At 38.2% G+C, this 19,342-nt stretch overlaps 1 protein-coding gene across 7 annotated transcripts in view; it reads right to left on the bottom strand.

Annotated features, from left to right (window-relative positions):
- Nucleotides 1–270: 270 nt before the first annotated feature.
- The window catches only part of LOC150085668 (polycomb group RING finger protein 1-like), a 276,634-nt gene continuing 257,562 nt past the window's right edge, over nucleotides 271–19,342 (bottom strand). For 6 of the 7 annotated variants that reach the window (XM_090373434.1, XM_090373435.1, XM_090373436.1 and 3 more), the window contains one exon: nucleotides 271–419. Coding sequence is in view for 5 of the 7 variants with exons in the window: in XM_090373435.1 (XP_090229561.1) it covers nucleotides 372–419 (48 nt within the window). In the remaining 2 variants the exon portion in view is untranslated. The remainder of the gene's footprint in view (nucleotides 420–19,342) is intronic. The other variant, XR_016546933.1, reaches the window with a different exon arrangement.

Genomic DNA, 19,342 nt, shown 5'->3' with positions numbered 1-19,342 from the left:
TACAGTTTTTTTTTCAAGCAGAATAATTTGTTTATTTCTTTATAATACTATAAAACTCTCAACATTTGATTTTAATTTTAATTGGTTATATACAATATATATATATATATATATATATATATAATGTGTACATATATACATTACAAACATGGTGAGAACTTTCTCACATGAAAAATATCAACTTCTTATCAGCATTCTGGAGGAAACTTTCTTCCTGGATATTTACATAGTAACAAGTAGTAATGAAGCTATTAGATAAAATAAAATACACATAAATAAGCAGAATATGCTAGGGGCAAAAATATTCTTAACTTCCTTCCACAAGAAGTTCATAACAATCTATGATGCAAAGAAAAGGCACCTGCAGTGAATTAACATTCTAATTTTCTGATGTGAAACTGGAGTGGCATCGGAGGACTCTAGAAAAAAGTAAATAAATAATAATAATATATAAATAAATATATATATATAAAACAAGTGCATAAAATTGTTATACATTTCAAAAAATGCTTTTATTTTACAAGTATAATGAAAATAGGCATACTTGTATAATTTTTTGTACAAATTAAAAAATATACTACCTATAGCAAATACAGTACAAGTCCAGTTATCTGGCATTTATGGGGATTGATGAGTGCTGGTTGCATGACCGTTGCTTGCACTACGCCAGTGATGGGCAAACTTTTTTTAGGAGTGGGCCAAAAAAAAAAAAAAAAAAAAGAAAAAATTTTGGCAGGCCAATATAATTTATTATAAAACGCAATAAAGGCTCAAAAAAATAGTATATTTTAAAAATTCTTTAATACTAATGCGATGAATGAAGTTATGACTGCATTTCTAAAAGTTCCTCATAATCTGGTTTGAACTGGGATGTACTGATTCTGAGAAGTGAAGTTAAATGCTTATCTGTCAGTCTGTTTCTAATACAACTCTTTCGAAGTTTCTTTGTAGAAAACACCTGTTCACATATATAGGATGAAGCAAACATAGCACTAACTTTCTGGGCATGAGATATCAGATTTGGGAAACTTGATTTCGACAAAGACTTGTAGAACTCTAATTTTGGGACATTGAGAAACAACTGTTTGAGGTGATTGTTAGATTGCAATTCAATTAGTTCAAGCTGCAAGTCCGGTCTCACTACTTCACAGTCCACATTAAAAGGCATGCTGAAAATATTCAAGTCTTTTTCAATGGCACTGAAGTCTTGAAATCTTCGTTCAAATTCAAAATGAAGTTTTCTCAGGCCATCTTCGTAGCTCTTAAGCTTGTCTTTATTTACCGGGGCTATGAATTTAATCTCGGGAAGTGAGACAAGTCGTTCTTAGCTATCTGATTAGCAAACAGAACAAGTTGTAGTTTAAAACCTCTGAGATGGCCCCAGATAAATTGATTTTTTCCTTGCATTTTGACATTCAACTTGTTCATGTGACAGAGATAATCTGTGAAAAATGCAAAGTCCAAAAGCCATGCTGTATCTTCCAATATTTCACACTCCACAGACCACTGTTTCTCATGGAAAAATGACACCATCTCGTCTTTCAGCTGCCAAACTCGCTCAAAGACGCGTCCTGCACTCAGCCACCTAACATTCGTGTAATACAGCACATCACAGTATTCAGATTGCATGGACTCAAGAAAATCTCGAAATTATCTGTGAGTAAGCCCACGAGATTGAATAGTATTTACAAGCTTCACGATTACATCAAGCACAGGTTTCATATTCAAGGCAGATTTACACAGGGCATCTTGATGTACAACGCAATGTAGAAAGACAACATTATTCACAGTGTATTTTTGATTAAAGATCCCAACAAATCCAGATTTTTTACCTGTCATACTTTGTGCTCCATCGGTCGTAATATTACATATGTTTGTTACGGGTACTTTCAATGTTGAAAGCCCTTCCTGAAATTCATTAAAAATATCAGACCCTGTTGTTGTTCCTTTTAACGACCACATGCATGTCAATTCCTCAGTAATAGAAAAGTTTTCATCAACACCTCTTATAAATAATACTAGCTGAGCAGTATCATTTATGTCAGTGCTTTCATCCATAGTAATGGAGCAGAATTTAAATTGACCAATTTTTGACTCCAACTGTGATGTCAGATTTTTATTTATGGCTTCGACTCGTTCGAGTCACAGTTTTTCGGGATAAGCTTACAGTTTCAAAATCTTTTTCTTGTCAGGACATAAAACATCACAAACTTGGAGCATACAGTGTTTAACAAACTCCCCATCAGAGAGAGCTTTAGTACTTTTAGCAATATTGTATGCTACAATATAACCTGCATGTATAGCTGCTTTCTGAGAACTATTTTTTTTCTTAAAAAAATTTTGGTAAATAATTTTTTGCGAAGATCATCTACTTTTCGTTTCCTTTCATATTTGGACATTGCTTTGTAATTGGAATTTTTATGATTAGAAGTGAAGTGGCGGGAAATGTATTCTTTGAAGACTGCTACGGTTTCATTGCAGATGAAACACAGTGGTTTATCCTTTACAACTGTGAAAAAGTACTTCCAGGTCCATTCATCTTTGAAAACACGGCACTCTGAATAAATTTTACGTTTTTTAGTAGACATTTTGGGGTTGAAATATTTTACTAATATCCACAATAAAACTCACAAGCACCAACAACAACAATACTATTTTTAATAATTTCACCATCATGACACTAACAGTCAACATTTACGAAGTTGGAATGTGTCAGCCTGTCCGCCATCTTTCCATTCAACGGTAGGTTCCCGCTTCACACACATTCCTGAATCGACTAATGTTATTTGATGTGGTCATGTGGACAAACATTAGTCCCTCTGTTGTTGTTAATATAAACTCGTAAGCAGTATATCCAAATTCTTCTTTCAAAATCTTGTTTCTATTTTTTTTTTGAATTTAAATATAAAAGCAAATAAGTATATTTTAATAATTTTATACATATTTATTAGGGCGGGTTCCATTTTTTGCACATGCAAAAGTTTTTAAATCAATTTCTATATAAATTATCACAACTGTATTTTGCATATGCAAAAAATATTCAAATTTCTATGTATTTCACATATGCAAAAAAATGGAACACTCCCTTAAATGAATTTTTTTAAAACATTGAAATTGAAAATTTCTATACTATTGTTTTAAAATCTGCGGCGGGCTGGATAGAACCTCTAGGTGAGCCACATCTGGCCCGCAGGCCGTAGTTTGCCCATCACTGCACTATGCCATGAAATGCTGTTACTTGAAGTTAAATTTTAGTTTCACATCACATTATTCTGATGTGAATTTACAACTTGAAGTTGAAGTTTTAAACTTCAACTTCAACTTAAATTCACAGTTGAAGTTTTAAACTTCAACTGTGAATTTAAAACTTGAAGTCACATCACAATAATGTGTACCCTACTTTATTTCCTTCAGTTTCATTTTAAAATAATGTTGCTTTTTATACCTATTATGACTGATCATGCTTTCAGGCACTGATTCCATAAACTGTTGAAAAGCTAAGATACTCTTTCATAAATACATTATGATTTTCATCTTTTTCTAGTCTTCTACAAATTTAAATACATACGGCATCCATTTCTCATTTCAGATCCATTGGCCTTTGCAAGCATGCGTATTAATGAGTAATCTCCTATAAATATCATAGTGAACAGGACAGAAGTCGAAAAGCTTGATCCCCTTAAGGAAGGAAAGTTTTGTAAATTATTTTCGTCATCGCATTTTTATTTAGGAAATTTTATTCCATGATATATTTTTTATCGGTCTATTTTTATATGTCTGACATAATGTCTTCAGTCACTCGAGGTTTTGTGGAGGGTTTGATGGGTGGCTTTCAGCTGTGATCCTGGTGCGTTGGATCATCCTTGTACTAAGAGTGATGAACACATTAAATAATTTTTAAAGAAGTTTTTATGCATTTTAAATCAGTCTTATTTGGAGAGCAGAGTATAGAAGTCATCCTATGAAGAAGTACTGAGGTAAAGTCTCTTGTAATTTTTAAGTATAAATAAATATTCAGTTTCTGATCTTTCTGTTTGCCATTATGGATGGATAAATTGCAGATCTGACACATACATACACTTTCAGTATTAATAGCAGCAATTGGGTAAAGGACAGGCTTTATCGTTTCTGATGATCACTTTCAATGTAATGTTAACAGTAAATACAGTATCTCACAACTTTCTGAAAAAACTTAAGTTACTTTTTTATGAGGTGTGGCTATTAAAAATAATGAGCTAGGTATGCAACTTTTACAGTTTTCCTGAAAAAATAACAGACAAAAGAATCAATAATGGCAAACAGAAAGATCAGAAACTGAATATTTATTTATACTTAAAAATTACAAGACAGCGTTTACCTCAGTACTTCTTAATAGGATGACTTCTATACTCTGCTCTCCAAATACCAACTGAAAGTTATGAGTTGTTATGTCAAATTTATGGGGAAGATACCAAGTCAAAAGGTAGCATGTTTGAATGGCATAAAAGATTTTTAGAACGGAATTAAGAATGTGGAAGATGATGGATGACCGGGCCGTCCAGTATCCATGAAAATTGAAAAGCTGCTCTTCGGATGCTGTTATAGTGACTGCAATCAACAAGAAGTGCTGTACTGAAAGTTGCCCACAACAACAACATTGGGGGGTGGATATCTCCTTTTAAAACAGGTGGGTGAAATGCATATGACCAATATATGCCATGGATAAAACTACTACTTCATATCAATTTTGTCTGAAGCTGGAAAGCCCAAGTTGTGGTCTCTCCTTTATTTGGAATAGTTTGTTATTAGTTTGTGTTTGTCAGATTTGAATCAATTTTCCTCTCAAATTTTTTTCTATTATCAATTTATGCTCTATATTTTTTTTTTTTTCATGAGAACCCCAAACACGAGAGGTATTATAACCTATAGTACTTAGTACCGTGCTTGGGTTGGAGGTTGAGAAGACGAAAGAAGATATTTGTTGATATTGGACTTGAACTTCTGTAGATTGTAATTTTCAGGAAATACGTATGAAGGAAGATTGTTCCAGAAAATGGCAGTTGAATGAATAAATGAGGAAGATGAAAAGTTGGTTCTGTGGGTTTGAAGTTGGACAGTAAATGGATGTTGGCTGGTGGCGGCACGTGTTCGGACTGTTTTGAAAGAGAGAGCGGGAATTATAGAAGCCAATTCAGAAGAACAGTGCCCATGGAAGTATCTGTAGAAGAGGCATGCAGCAGAAACAGTGCATCTATGAGAAAGCGAGTGGAGAGACTCTGTTAGAGATGAATCATTAATTAACCTAACTGCCCTCTTCTGAATGGAATCAAGAAGCCTGAGAGAGGTTTTGGGGGCACCACTCCAGATGTGGGAACAATATTCCATGGCAGAGCGGATTTGCGATTTATACAGAGTGAGCAGCTGTTTGGGAGAAAAGTAACGCCGAGAGCGAAAGAGAAAACCAAGTTTTTTAGATGCAGAGGAAGCAATATTTGTAATGTGCTTGTGCCAAGAGAGATTAGAAGTCAGGGTAATCCCCAAAAGAGATACATCATTTTGCCTAGAAATCGGAGTGTCACTAAAGATAAGCATAGGAGCAGAAGAATCCTTTTTGCGAGATATAAGACAAGATTGAGTTTTAGAAGGGTTGAAATCAACTAAGTTGTCTTTGCCCCACTGGAGAATTACCTGAAGATCGGCATTTAAGGAATTGGCAGCAGATTTTCGAGAACTTGAAGCTGATTGAGCTGGACAAGGTTTCTCAAAATGGAAAGTTGAATGCAATGTGCTATCATCGGCAAAACTATGGATAGGATTTCCAGTCAATGGAAGAAGGTCATTGATATTAAAAGAGGAAAAGAGTGGGGGAAAGAACTGAACCTTGGGGGACACCGGCATTAGTGGAGAAGTTAGAAGACAGAGAGCCATTTACCATCACCCTCAGTGAGCGATCAGAGAGAAAACTGGATAACCAATTACTAAAAACAGTTGGCAAACCATAAGATGGAAGCTTGTTCAGAAGACCTTTATGCCAAACACGATCAAAAGCCTTTGAGATGTCAGGAGCAACTACTTGTGTTTCACCGAACCTTTCCATTGAATTAGTCCATAAATGGGTAACATAAGCCAGAATATCACCAGTGGATCGACACTGACGGAATCCATACTGGCGATCGTTGATCAGACGGAAGGTTTCTAGGTAGTTTAAGAGTTGGCGGTTAATTGATTTCTCCATTACTTTAGAAAGAGTAGAAGTAATTGCAATGGGACGATAATTGGATGGGAGGGATTTGTCACCCTTTTTAGGAACTGGCTGGATATGAGCAAATTTCCAAGCAGAAGGAAAAACACCTTTGGAATAAGAAAGTGAAAAAAGGCGGCAAGGAATAGGAGTAAGTTCAGGAGCACAGGTTTTGAGAACAAGTGGAGAAATACCATCAGGACCTGGAGCTTTCTTAGCATCAAGATTCATCAAAATCCTTCTGATATCCTTTTGACGGAAAACCACAGGAGGCATTGAATGGAGCGTGTTAGGAATGGTGGGAGGTGTTTTATCAAGATCATTAATACATGAGCTCGAAGAAAAATGGGATGCTAGCAGGTCAGCTTTATCCTTGGCTGAAGTGACAACAGAACCATCTGGTTTGAACAGAGGTGGGAGCAGAGATGGGCAAAAGTTGCGGCCAATAGCTTTGGCAAGAGACCAGAATGCTTGGCTACCATTAGGGCAAGAAGCAAGTTTTCTACTCTTAGCCTGTTCAAACTCTAGTTTGGACTGATTAATAACTGGAAACTCTAGTACCATATTAATCAGTCCAAACTCTAGTTTGGACTGATTAATATGGTACTATAAACTCTGCTGCAGTAGAGTTAAATGGATTTTTTGCTGCTTCATCTGCTTGCTCACTCAGTGGAATGCCAGTACATCCTGTGATTCAGCAGAAAGTGATACACTGGTTTGTTGTACTTAAATCATCCCCACTGGAATTATATTTGCTTCATGATATTATGTGATGACATCTAATTTTGCAAGGTAGATACTGCACTTAAAGAATTGGTACATATTAAGGACTGTGGAATGGATAAGTTGTGAACATGTTCTAATGCTAACTGAATTGCATATAATTTTGCAGTAAAATCACTGCATTCTACTGGAAGGGAAATAGCAACATATGATGAATGATATATTACTGCTTCTCCCACAGTAGTTTGTGCAATTTTGATCCATTGATATACATCTGGACTTTCTGAGTTGTCCAGGGAATGGACTGCATTCAACTGCTAGATGCTGAGTTTTTTTGTCCCATTGCTGAAAGTAGTTATCATATGTGAGTGTTCCTGTATTCTAAGATGAAACTGGATCATTTGTTCCTTGGTTTATATATTGTGAAGACATATGTCCCAGATATCCATTATTTCAAAATGTTTAATTTTTTCATACAAATAGTTTGTAAATATGTTATATGTGCAGAATATGTAAGTTTGCCATCTAGATTAATCTCAAAGCATGGAGAGTACTGGTGACTGGAATGACTTGGCTTTGAGATATGTGTGTGTTGCATTTCTTACAAAATTGAAGTACTATCAATTTCTGTTCTGATAGAAACAGAAATCAACAAGAATTCACAAAGACAAGACAGGGGAGCATATAGATAGGTCAATGGAGAAAAAACAGAGGAGCTTACAGATGGTCAACAGCTGTGGAAGATCCCCATTGGTAAATGTATATGAGTATTTGATCCAGAACCGAGTCAATGATCTTCCTTCTGTTATCCATATGGGGAGATCCCCATAATGGATGGAGTGCATTAAAGTCACCTAATAAACAGATAGCAGCTGATACAAAGGGCACTAGGAAAGTTTTGCAATATGACGCAACAATGAATTACAGGAAGCTGCTTGTTGCTGCATGTTGAGACATGTTCATACGTGCATAGTAGCCGCCGCGCCAAGTCGATGGGCTCAGTTATTCTAGTATTAGTATTAGTATTAGTAACGGCCGTATGGTGCAAGAAAGCCTATGGCTTATGCTGCACCAGCCAAAAAAAAAAAAAAAAAAAAAAAAAAAATCCGAACAAAACTGATAAAAACAAAAATTAAATAAATAAATAAATAATAATAATTAATAAATAAATAAAAATAATAAATGAAATAAAAAATAAATAAAGAGGAATTTAATCCTATCATCCTATGCGCTTCCCTTACCCGAAAGTACTATCCAGATGACCTTTGAATTTCCCCAAACTGTCGGCCTCTACCACCCATGAAGGCAACTTATTCCAGTAATTTATAACTCGCTGGCTAAAATAAAACTTCCTGCAGTCCAATCTAAACATTTCCCCCCGTAACTTGAATTTATGTCCCCTAGTTCTAGCATCATTTATAATTCTTTAAATTAATGAATAATATATTCATTAGTAGTGAGAGTGTAAAGTGCTTGCGATGGCATTGTGGTCACGAAATGAGATAAGGACAGTTTTGCGGTATAATTTCGTGCGTGGTTTAACCATAGACCAGTGCTTAGAAGAAATGACTCTTGCACTAGATGATGATTGTCCACATCGTACAATGATATTCAGGTGGTATAGAGAATTCCAAAGGGGAAATTTCACTCTGGAGGATTCTGAGAGGCCGGGAAGGCCAAACGTCAGTTACGGAGGAAAACGTTACTGCTGTGAGGAAAATGCTTGACGAAAACAGGCAAGTGACCTACCAACAGATAGAGGATACTTAGGGCCTAAATGCACCAGCAATTCGTTCGATTCTGCAAGATCATTTGCACGTGAAGAAACTTTGTTCTCTCTGGGTGCCGCATCAACTGACTGAAGAGCAGATGACACGACGTGTGACTTGGTGCCGGGAGATGTTAAAAAAGTTTGATAAGGGTCAATCTCGGTATGTGAACAACATCGTGACAGGTGACGAGACTTGGCTGTACTATTACGATCTGCCGACCAAGGCTCAAAACAAAGTTTGGGTCTTTGATGATGACGACACACCCGTAATTGTCAGAAAATCCCGATCTGTAAAGAAGAAAATGATAGCTGTATTTTTCAAATCGAGTGGAATTGTGGAATGTGTCGTTTTGGACACGCAGAAGACAGTCACAGCTAAGTGGTATACTGAACAATGCTGCCTAAAGTCATTGGATCTATGAAGAACCTGCGGCCAAAGTCAAGAATGGACACCTGGTACCTCCATCACGATAATGCTCCAGCTCACTGCGCCAAAGCCTGGACCGAATATTTGACCACGACAGGACTGAAACTTCTCGAGCACCCTCCCTACAGTCCAGACCTTGCTCCCTGCGACTTTGCACTGTTCCCGCATGTGAAAATGAAGCTAAAAGGGAGGCGGTTTTCCAGTAATGAGGACCTTCTACGGGCTTGGGACAACGAGTGTGCTTTACTCCCTAGTGAAACTTGGCAGAACTGGTTTAAAGATTGGTTTCGGAGGATGGAGAGGTGTATTGAATGTAGAGGAAATTACTTTGAAAAAATTAAATAAACAAAGCTGTATTGCAAAACTTTCCTAGTACCCTTTGTATTTGTGCTCTAAGTTTTTCAAGATCTTTAGTATTATAGACATGATTCAGTAAAAGGCTAACAATAGTTAAGAGTAATTCCCAGGATGATACAGACAATAACTGCTTCTAGAGGTTTTGTACTGGAATATGTTTTGGCAGAATTCTTGTGCATACCAGGAGTGGCCTCCCCCCTGTGTGTGTGGGGGGGGAGGTTGAATTTCTCTTTTCGGTATATGTGTAATTTTTGAAACTGAGAGTAACCTGTGGAGTTAAGTTCTTCACTTGCAAGCAAATTAAGCTATGGAATCATACTGAGAAATCAGATCATAGATATCATCAGTATTGCTATATAAAACTCTGCAGTTCCATTGAATGACACGATGTGTTACTTTTTTGGTAGAAGAAGATGGTGATGTCTGTGTTGTATTAGTTGACTGTTTGTGAACAGTCATATTTGATCATTTCTTTTCTAGGAAAAACAGGGCATCCAGTCTCCATGTCCTCTTTGGCATGCAGACCAAGCACTATTTCATTTTCATTGGCACTATTGTCAATATCTATACTACTTGTTTGCTGTTTCACTCCAGCAGTCTCTGAGTTGTATGGTTTTTCGCTTGCTTCATTGACTAAGGTGATTTCAGAAGGAACTGTGATTGGAGTACTGTTTGCTTTATCTGTCAGATGTGCTTAAATGAATGTTGGTTTAAGAGCACTGATTGAGCTCATTCTGTAATCGATATGTATAGTTTGATACAATTGGTTGATTTGTAACAGCCCTGGCAATTTTTGGCAGTGGAGGAATATGTGTGTCTTGGCATAGTTAAGTTGTTTGTTGCCCTCTTGGAGTGATACTTTATTCTCAATCTTGTATTTTTGTATGCTTTTTTCTCCAGTTGACCATAATTTGCATGATTTAGAACAGGTTGGATGTTCAACCTTACAATTAAGGCATTGTGAAGATGTCACATTATATTCTATTTGCGAGTGGTTTTTGGATTTGCAGTTAGGACTTGTATCACTTCTGCATCATGTTGTTTGGGAATGGCCAGATTTTTGGGATTTGTAACGTTTTAGGGAATTTAGGATATACAGGTGGTGTAAATATTCAGCTTTGATTGAGATTGGCATATTTGGAGTATTGAATGTCACAATGATGATACTGCGTGTTGGCATCAGGGCACCATCTTTTTCAAATTAACATTTTAGCATTAGCATTAGTAGAGGCATATAATTCAAGAGAGAAAGCTTATACAGCATCAGACAAAAAAAAAAAAAAACCCCTCTTCTCATTTCACCCATCCTTTTGTTCAAAATGTCTAGTTCTGCCTTGAATTTATTTACAAGGGGGGATACAAGGACTAATAGATTAACAGTAGCCACTGGCAGAGGTGAAAGTGATTCTTGCACTGCTTCTATTGGAATGAGCCGCAGCCTGGAAAATAAGATGCAGGATATTTCAGAGACTGCTGGGAATCATTGGGGTACAAGTAAACACATGGGTTGTGTTAGGGTAGCTAAGAAAAAGAACAGGTGCATGTATACTTGTGTGTACACCAATGCTAGGAGTTTAGTAAATAAATTTGATGAATTTGAGGTATTGCTCAAAACATCAAAGGCAGATATTGTGGGGATTTCAGAGACGTGGTGTCACACAGATATAAGAAATGCAGAACTGGAATTTGGGGAGTACAATGTGTACAGAAAGGATAGACAGGATAGGAAGGGAGGAGGGGTTATGCTATTAATTAAGAAACACATAAAATCCAAGGAAGTGAAGCCAGTCGACATCGCTGGACAGTGCAGTGTCGAGTCAGTTTGGTGTGACATAAGCATTGGGAGATCAAAATTGAGAGTAGGAGTGTGCTATAGGCCTAATGACTCTGATGAGTATAATAAGAAACTGTTCGGAGAAATAGAGTGGGCCAGTAAATCAGAGAGTCTTATAATGGGGGATTTTAATTTCCCAGATATTGACTGGAATTTGGGGGCTGGTCACTCACACAGTAGCAAGGCTTTTGTGGATTTATTGGATGATTGTTTTCTACATCAGCATGTTCGGGAGGCAACTAGAGGGAGTAATACTCTTGATTTGATTATCAGTAGTGATTCTTCATGCATTAAGAATCTGCAGATAAATGAACCACTTGGTGGCAGTGATCACAGTGTGCTGAAGTGGGAGTTACTCAAAGAGGTAACTACCATTAGGGGTAAAGGGAAGGGGTATTGCTTTCGTAAAGGCGACTACAATGGACTGAGACAGTATTTAAATTCTATACAGTGGGATCAACTGATGATATTGCCAACAGCAAATTCAAAATGGGAAGCATTCAAAGAACTTATCGTGGAAGCTACTAGGCTTTACATACCAACTAAGAAATATTGTTCAAGGTTTAGGCCTAAATGGTTGTCAGATGAACTAATGAGGCATATGGCAGAGAAGAAAAATGCATGGGATACATACAAATTAACACGTGACACGGATGCCTATGATAGATACAAGTTGATCTGTAACCAAGTTACAAAGGAGGTTAGGCAGGCGAAGGCAGATTACGAGAGATCCTTGGCAAGGGATGCGAAGAAAAACAGCAAAGAGTTCTTTACTTATGTAAACTCTAGAAGGAAGGGGATGAATCAGATTGGTCCACTTGAGATCGATGGGTCAACTGTTGATGACCCTGCTCGGGTAGCTAACAAACTAAATGAATATTTTGCATCGACATTCACACATGAGGAGTTATTCAGCGAGGGGAATGCCAGAGGTGTATTCAACTCTAGCAGAAAGCTAGAGAATCTTGTAATAACTGAGAGCAAAGTGGAGGAGAAATTGTTGAAGATAAACACAAGAAAGGCACCTGGGGTGGATGGGATCTATCCAGTTATATTAAAGGAGGCAGCAAAGGAGGTAAGCAAACCCTTAGCCATAATTATGAGAGCTTCCTTGGACTCAGGGGAGGTACCCATTGACTGGAGATGTGCAAATGTGACCCCAATTCACAAAGGGGGATCAAAGGCTGACACAAGTAATTATAGACCTGTGAGTTTAACTTCTGTTCCCGGAAAATTAATGGAGGCACTGGTGAAAGAAGCACTGCAGGATCATCTAGACAAGACTTCAGTTATAGCTAGGACACAGCATGGTTTTGTTAAGGGGAAGTCTTGCCTGACCAATTTGATTGGATACTATGATGCAGTCACAAAAGAACTGGATGCAGGGAATAACTTTGATATTATATACTTGGATCTTAGAAAGGCTTTTGATACTGTTGCACATGGAAGACTGCTGCACAAATTGGAGCAGTGTGGCATTGGAGGCAAGTTGCTGCTATGGATAAAGGGGTGGTTGAGGGGGAGAAGACAGAGAGTGGTAATCAATGGACACTGCTCATCGTGGACTAATGTTATTAGTGGAGTCCCTCAGGGTTCAGTATTGGGGCCTTTATTGTTTTCTGTATTTATAAATGATATTGATGATGGTATATCAGGCTTAATGTCCAAGTTTGCAGACGATACGAAGGTTGGCAGGGTTGTCAAGGACACTACTGACACTATGCTGCTGCAACAGGATTTGGAAAGGTTGAGCAGATGGGCTTCGAGGTGGCAAATGAAGTTTAACATTGACAAATGTAAAGTACTACATATGGGAAACAGCAACCCCAGAGCAACGTATCAACTCTGTGGTACTACACTGACAGTGGTAGAGAATGAAAGGGACCTGGGGGTGGTGGTGCAGGCAGATATGAAGTTCTCTGAGCAGTGCAGACGAGCTGCAAGAGTAGCTCATGGTGTATTGTCAATGATATATAGGAATTTTTCTAGCAGGGATAAGGAGGTGATTATTCCCTTGTATAAGGCAATGGTCAGGCCACACCTAGAGTACTGTATACAGGCCTGGAGGCCTCATTTCAGGAAGGATGTAGAGCTGCTGGAACGAGTACAGAGAAGGGCAACTAGATTGGTGAATGGGACAAAGGGGTTCTCTTACGAAGAAAGGCTTAAGTTTTGCAAATTACAGTGTCTGGAAACTAGGCACCAGCGGGGTGATCTGATAGAGGTGTACAAAGCCTTGAATGGTTTGAGCATGCTCAATGCTGATGGGATTCTTCCTCTAGCTCAGAAAAATCACCTGAGAGGGCATAAATTCAAATTGAGGAAAGACAGATGTAGGATAGATGTGCGGAAATTTGCCTTTAGCCAGCGGGTGGTTGGTGGGTGGAACAGACTTCCATCCCTTGTCGTGGAAGTTGATAGCCTAAATAAGTTTAAGGCTCAGCTGGACAGGTATTTCGAACGAACAGAGGGGTGAAGTGGAAGTGGTTATTTTTATTTATTTATGTTACTTTTTTTTTTTTTTTTTTTTTGGCTGATGCTGCATAAGCTTGCTTTCTTGCATCAAATGCCTCTACTAATGCTAATGCTAATGCTAATGCTAATTTCACCCATCCTTTTGTTCAAAATGTCTAGTTCTGCCTTGAATTTATTTAAGCTATCGACTTCCACAATGACAGATGGAAGTTTGCTCCAGCAATCAACTACCTGCTGGCTAAAGGAAAATTTCTGCACATCTATTCAACAACAGTCTTTCCTCAATTTCAGTTTATGCCCCCTCAGGTTTGTAATCTGAGAAAGGAAGAATCCCATCAGCATTGAGCCTGCTCAATCCATTAAAGGTCTTATACACCACAATCAGATCGCCTCGCAGGTGCTTAGTCTCCAGACGCAATTTCCAGAACTAAAGCATTTCTTCGTAAGAGCATGCCTTTGTTCCCTTCACCAGTCCTGTCCTTCTCCGTACTCATTCTAGCAACTCTACATCCTTCCTAAAATGAGGCTCCCAACATTGTATGCAGTATTCAAGGTGTGGCCTGACCATTGCCTCATACAAGGGGATAATCACCTCCTTATCCCTGCTCACAAAATTCCTATATATCATTGACAAGACCCCATTACCTACACTGGCTGTTGTTTGATGTTGTTTGGTTTTTAGGAGCATTAGCAACTAAGGCCATATTGCTCCGGTAATATGCGGTGGTCATCCCTGACCTTTCCGCATCCTCTATATTTGGTGGTGATGGGCTCGAACCCCGGTCTAATCAAGAAGTGTGTGCTACGCACTGCTGCTCCTTCCCACCTAGCTACGGAGGCGCCTTACCTACTTTGGCAGCCAGCCTGCACTGCTTAGAAAACTTGATATCTGACTGCACAATTACCCCCAGGTCTCTTTCATTCTCCACTACCCTGATTGTGTGACACCACCCAGTTGGTACATTTCTCTGAGGTTATTGCTACCCATATGCAGTACTTTGCATTTGCTGTTAAACTTCAGTTGCCATCAGATCATCTGCCCAACTTTTCCAGATCTTGTTGCAGCGGCATACTGTCATTACTGTTATTAACAATCCTCCCAACCTTTGTATCATCCGCAAATCCTGGGGGACACCACTAATAATATTAGTCCACGAAGAGCAGTATCCATTGATTACCACTCTCTGTCTTCCCCTACTCACCCATCCTTTTATTTATTGTAGCAACTTGCCCTTAATGTCATAATGCTCCAATTTGTACAGTAGTCTTCCATGTGCAAAGCTACCTGAAATCAAAGTATATGATATCAAAATTATTTTTTTTTGCGTCCAGTTCCTTTGTGACCATATCATAGTATCCATTCAAATTGGTCAGACAAGACTTCCCCTTAACAAGCCCATGCTGTTTTGTCTAGATGATCAGTGCAATGCTTCTTTAACCAGTGACTCCATTAATTTCCCTGGAACAGAAGTAAAACTAACTGGTATGTAATTACTCGTGTCACCCTTAGATCCCCCTTTGTGAACTATGGATACATTTGCACATCTCCAGTCCATGGAGACTTCTCCCGAGTCCAAGGATGCTCTCATAATTATGGCTAAGGGTTTGCTTACTTCCTTTGCCACTTCCTTTAATATAACTTGATAGATCCGTAGGACCCCAGGTGCCTTTCTTATGTTTAACTTCAACAATTTCTCCTCCACTTTGCTCTCAGTTATTACAAAATCATTTAACTCTCTGTTAGAGTTTGATGAACATCTGGCCCTCTCCTCCTTGAATAACTCCTCGTGTGAATGTAGATGCAAAATACTCATTTAGTTTGGCAGCTGTTAAGAGTTTGATGAACATCTGGCCCTCTCCTCCTTGAATAACTCCTCATGTGTGAATGTAGATGCAAAATACTCATTTAGTCTGGCAGCTATCTGAGAATGATCAGCTACAGTCAAACCATTGATATCAAGAGGACCAATCTGATTCATCCCCTCCTTTTTAGTGTTTATATAAGTAGAGAAATCTTTGTTTTTTTCTTTGCATCCATTGCCAAAGATTTCTCATAATCTGCCTTTGCTTGCCTAGCCTCCTTTGTGACTTGATTACAGACTAGCTTATATATACCGTAGGCTTCTGTGTAGCCTGATAATTTATATGAATCCTATGCATTTTTCTTTTCTGCCACGAGTCTCATTAGTTAATGTGTTATCCATTTGGGCCTAAACATAGAAGCATATTTCTTAGTTGGAACAAAAAGCCTAGTAGCTTCCAAGATTACTTCCTTGAATGCTTCCCATTTAGAGTTTGCTGTTGGCAACATCATCAGTTTGTCCAACTGTATAGAACTTAAAAAATCTCTGAGACCACTGTAGTCACCTTTACGAAAGCAAAAACCCTTGCATTTACCCCTTATGGTAGTTATTACATCTAAGTAAATCCCACATCAGTACACTGTGATCACTGCCACCTAGTCGTTCCTTTATCTGTAAATTGTTAATGGACGAATAATCATTCCTGATAATCAGATCAAGCGTGTTACTCCCTCTTGGTGCCTCTGTAACATGCTGGTATAGAAAACAATCAACCAATAAATCCACAAATGCCTTGCTAGTGTGCGAGTGATCAATCCACAAGTCAATATCTGGGAAGTTAAAATTACCCATTATAACACACTGATTTACTGGCTCACTCTATTTCTCTGTTTAATTGTTCATTGTACCCATCAGAGTCATTAGGCCTATAACAAACTCCTACCCTCATTTTTGCTTTCCCAGTGCTTATGTCACACCAAACTGACTCAGTATTGCTCTGTCCATCTATGTTAACTGGATGCACTTCCTTAGATTTAATGTGTTTCTTAACTAACAGCATAACCCCTCCTCCCTTCATATCTTATCTATCCTTTATGTAAACATTATACTCCCCAAATTCCAATTATACTCCTAGCATTGGTGTACAATACAAGTATACATGCACCTATTCTTAGTTACTCTAACACAGCTCATGTATTTACTGTTTCATGACTCCCAGCAGTTCCTGAAATCTCCAGCAACTTGCTTTCTGGGTTGCTGCTCATTCTAATAGACACAGTGCAAGAATCACTTCCACCTCTGCTTGTGGCTAATGTTAATCTTTTAGTCTCTGATTCTCCCCCAAGCTAGCAGTTTTCCGACCCACCCAACATTGCCTCTATAACATCAGCAAATATTCTTGCACTCCTTCTATTTAAGTGTATCCCATCCCTGTCCCTGTAAAAGCAATCAATCCTGTTAACAAGCACAGACCATGCTGAAAAAAATTCTACCTCATGAGCCTTGTGCAATCTCTCCAGGGCTGGACTGATTGACAAGGCTCTCATCATATACTCCCTCCTATCGTGTCTGGGCAGGATTGCAGACACCTTCAAATTTAATCCTAACTTGAACCATTTTTCAACATTGACTTGTACTTGTTAAGTAAATCTGCAGATCTCTTGTACTTAATGTCAATAGTACCAACTTAGTGCATTAGTGCAAATCTTAGTTCTTCTTGCTTGTATTACTTTTTGCTCCTGTAATTCAGTGACTATTTCTTCTTCTGATATATTCAGTAGGTTCCATTCAACTATAACTTCTTTGGATGAGTCCAGGTGTATGTGGAGTGATCTGTACAGGAATTCCACTTAAAGAGGACAGTTTTAATAATAGTTGTGGGTGCCTGGATTGTGTGGTTTCTATAAACAAGTCTTGTGATTGGAGTCTCTTCACAAATTTGGGTGGCCTTGCTGCATGTTCTAAACATCTCTGGATGGCTGAAAGGAGACAGCTTGCTCTCAGATTGGGATGACAAAGAATGTGGTATCATGGATGTTGGAAATTCCCACTGATCTAAGGTCTTGTTCAAATCCTTTTTCATTCTCTTTGGAATGGAGTGGTTAAAATCAGTTTCATAAGCATAAGCACACTGAGAGCTCGTTGGCTCTAGTGGAGGAAATGTGTCAACATCCATGTGTGTGTGTTTTTTTTAATGAACGCCTCAAATACGAAGGGTATTAGAACCATGCATGAGTTAAGACACCGAGAAGGTGAAAGAAGATACCTGTTGATGTTAGACTTGAATTATTTATGTAAATTGTAATTTTCAGGGAAATACAGGGAACCCCTGCTTTACACAATTTTGATTAACACGTTTTTTGAATTAGCATGGTTTATAAATTGTTACAAAAATTTATTTAACATGGATTAAAAATCACTTAACACAGTATTTTTTCCAGATAGTTGCTCAATAATTGCTATTCAAACGATATACACAAACTTCGTATGCCACCTCTGCACTGGTTTGCATGGCAACAGAATGAGCGAATGCATTTGCCTTCTGTAGGTTTCGATCAACCACTGTTTCAGCGAGCAGCTGTTATATACCATGTGTTAATTCTCTGCTGTGTTATTATTATATACACAAACTTCTGTATGGCAACAGAATAAGTGAATGCATTTGCCTTCTGTGGTTTCGATGTGTTAATTCTCTGCTGTATTATTATTGCAAGCATTTTTATACTATGTATAAATATAGTGCAAATGCATCAGGAATACATAGCTATATCTGAATAAATCAGATTATTAATAAAACGGCATCGTTTTAAGTTATATCTCATATTGTGAATACCTTCACAACGAGTTGCCATGATATTGCACTACTTCGAATAAGTAACGCTTCACCTAAGGAGAAGACTAATGTTACTTATTCTCAGATGGATACCACCACCCAGACGGCACCGTTTCAGGGCTATTTGGCCCTTCTTCGGTGGGTGGGTATGTACCCGAGTGATGCAATGATGGCAAAACAGTTATGAAGTATAACTCCACAATATGAGAGATGCCTGATGGTGTATCATGTATTTAGACTCAAGCGTTTAGGGCATAAGCCTCAAGCTATGAAGGAGTCTAGACTATGTATAAATATAGTGCAAATGCATCAGGAATACATAGCTATATCTGAATAAATCAGATTATTAATAAAACGGCATCGTTTTAAGTTATATCTCATATTGTGAATACCTTCACAACGAGTTGCCATGATATTGCACTACTTCGAATAAGTAACGCTTCACCTAAGGAGAAGACTAATGTTACTTATTCTCAGATGGATACCACCACCCAGACGGCACCGTTTCAGGGCTATTTGGCCCTTCTTCGGTGGGTGGGTATGTACCCGAGTGATGCAATGATGGCAAAACAGTTATGAAGTATAACTCCACAATATGAGAGATGCCTGATGGTGTATCATGTATTTAGACTCAAGATGGTGTATCATGTATTTAGACTTGAGTCTAAATACATGATACACCATCAGGCATCTCTCATATTGTGGAGTTATACTTCATAACTGTTTTGCCATCATTGCATCACTCGGGTACATACCCACCCACCGAAGAAGGGCCAAATAGCCCTGAAACGGTGCCGTCTGGGTGGTGGTATCCATCTGAGAATAAGTAACATTAGTCTTCTCCTTAGGTGAAGCGTTACTTATTCGAAGTAGTGCAATATCATGGCAACTCGTTGTGAA

This window comes from Mastigoproctus giganteus, chromosome 5 (genome assembly GCF_048544385.1).
Source record: "Mastigoproctus giganteus isolate SK-2022 chromosome 5, ASM4854438v1, whole genome shotgun sequence".
NCBI lineage: Eukaryota > Metazoa > Arthropoda > Arachnida > Uropygi > Thelyphonidae > Mastigoproctus > Mastigoproctus giganteus.
This window is presented reverse-complemented; position numbering and strand designations above follow the sequence as displayed.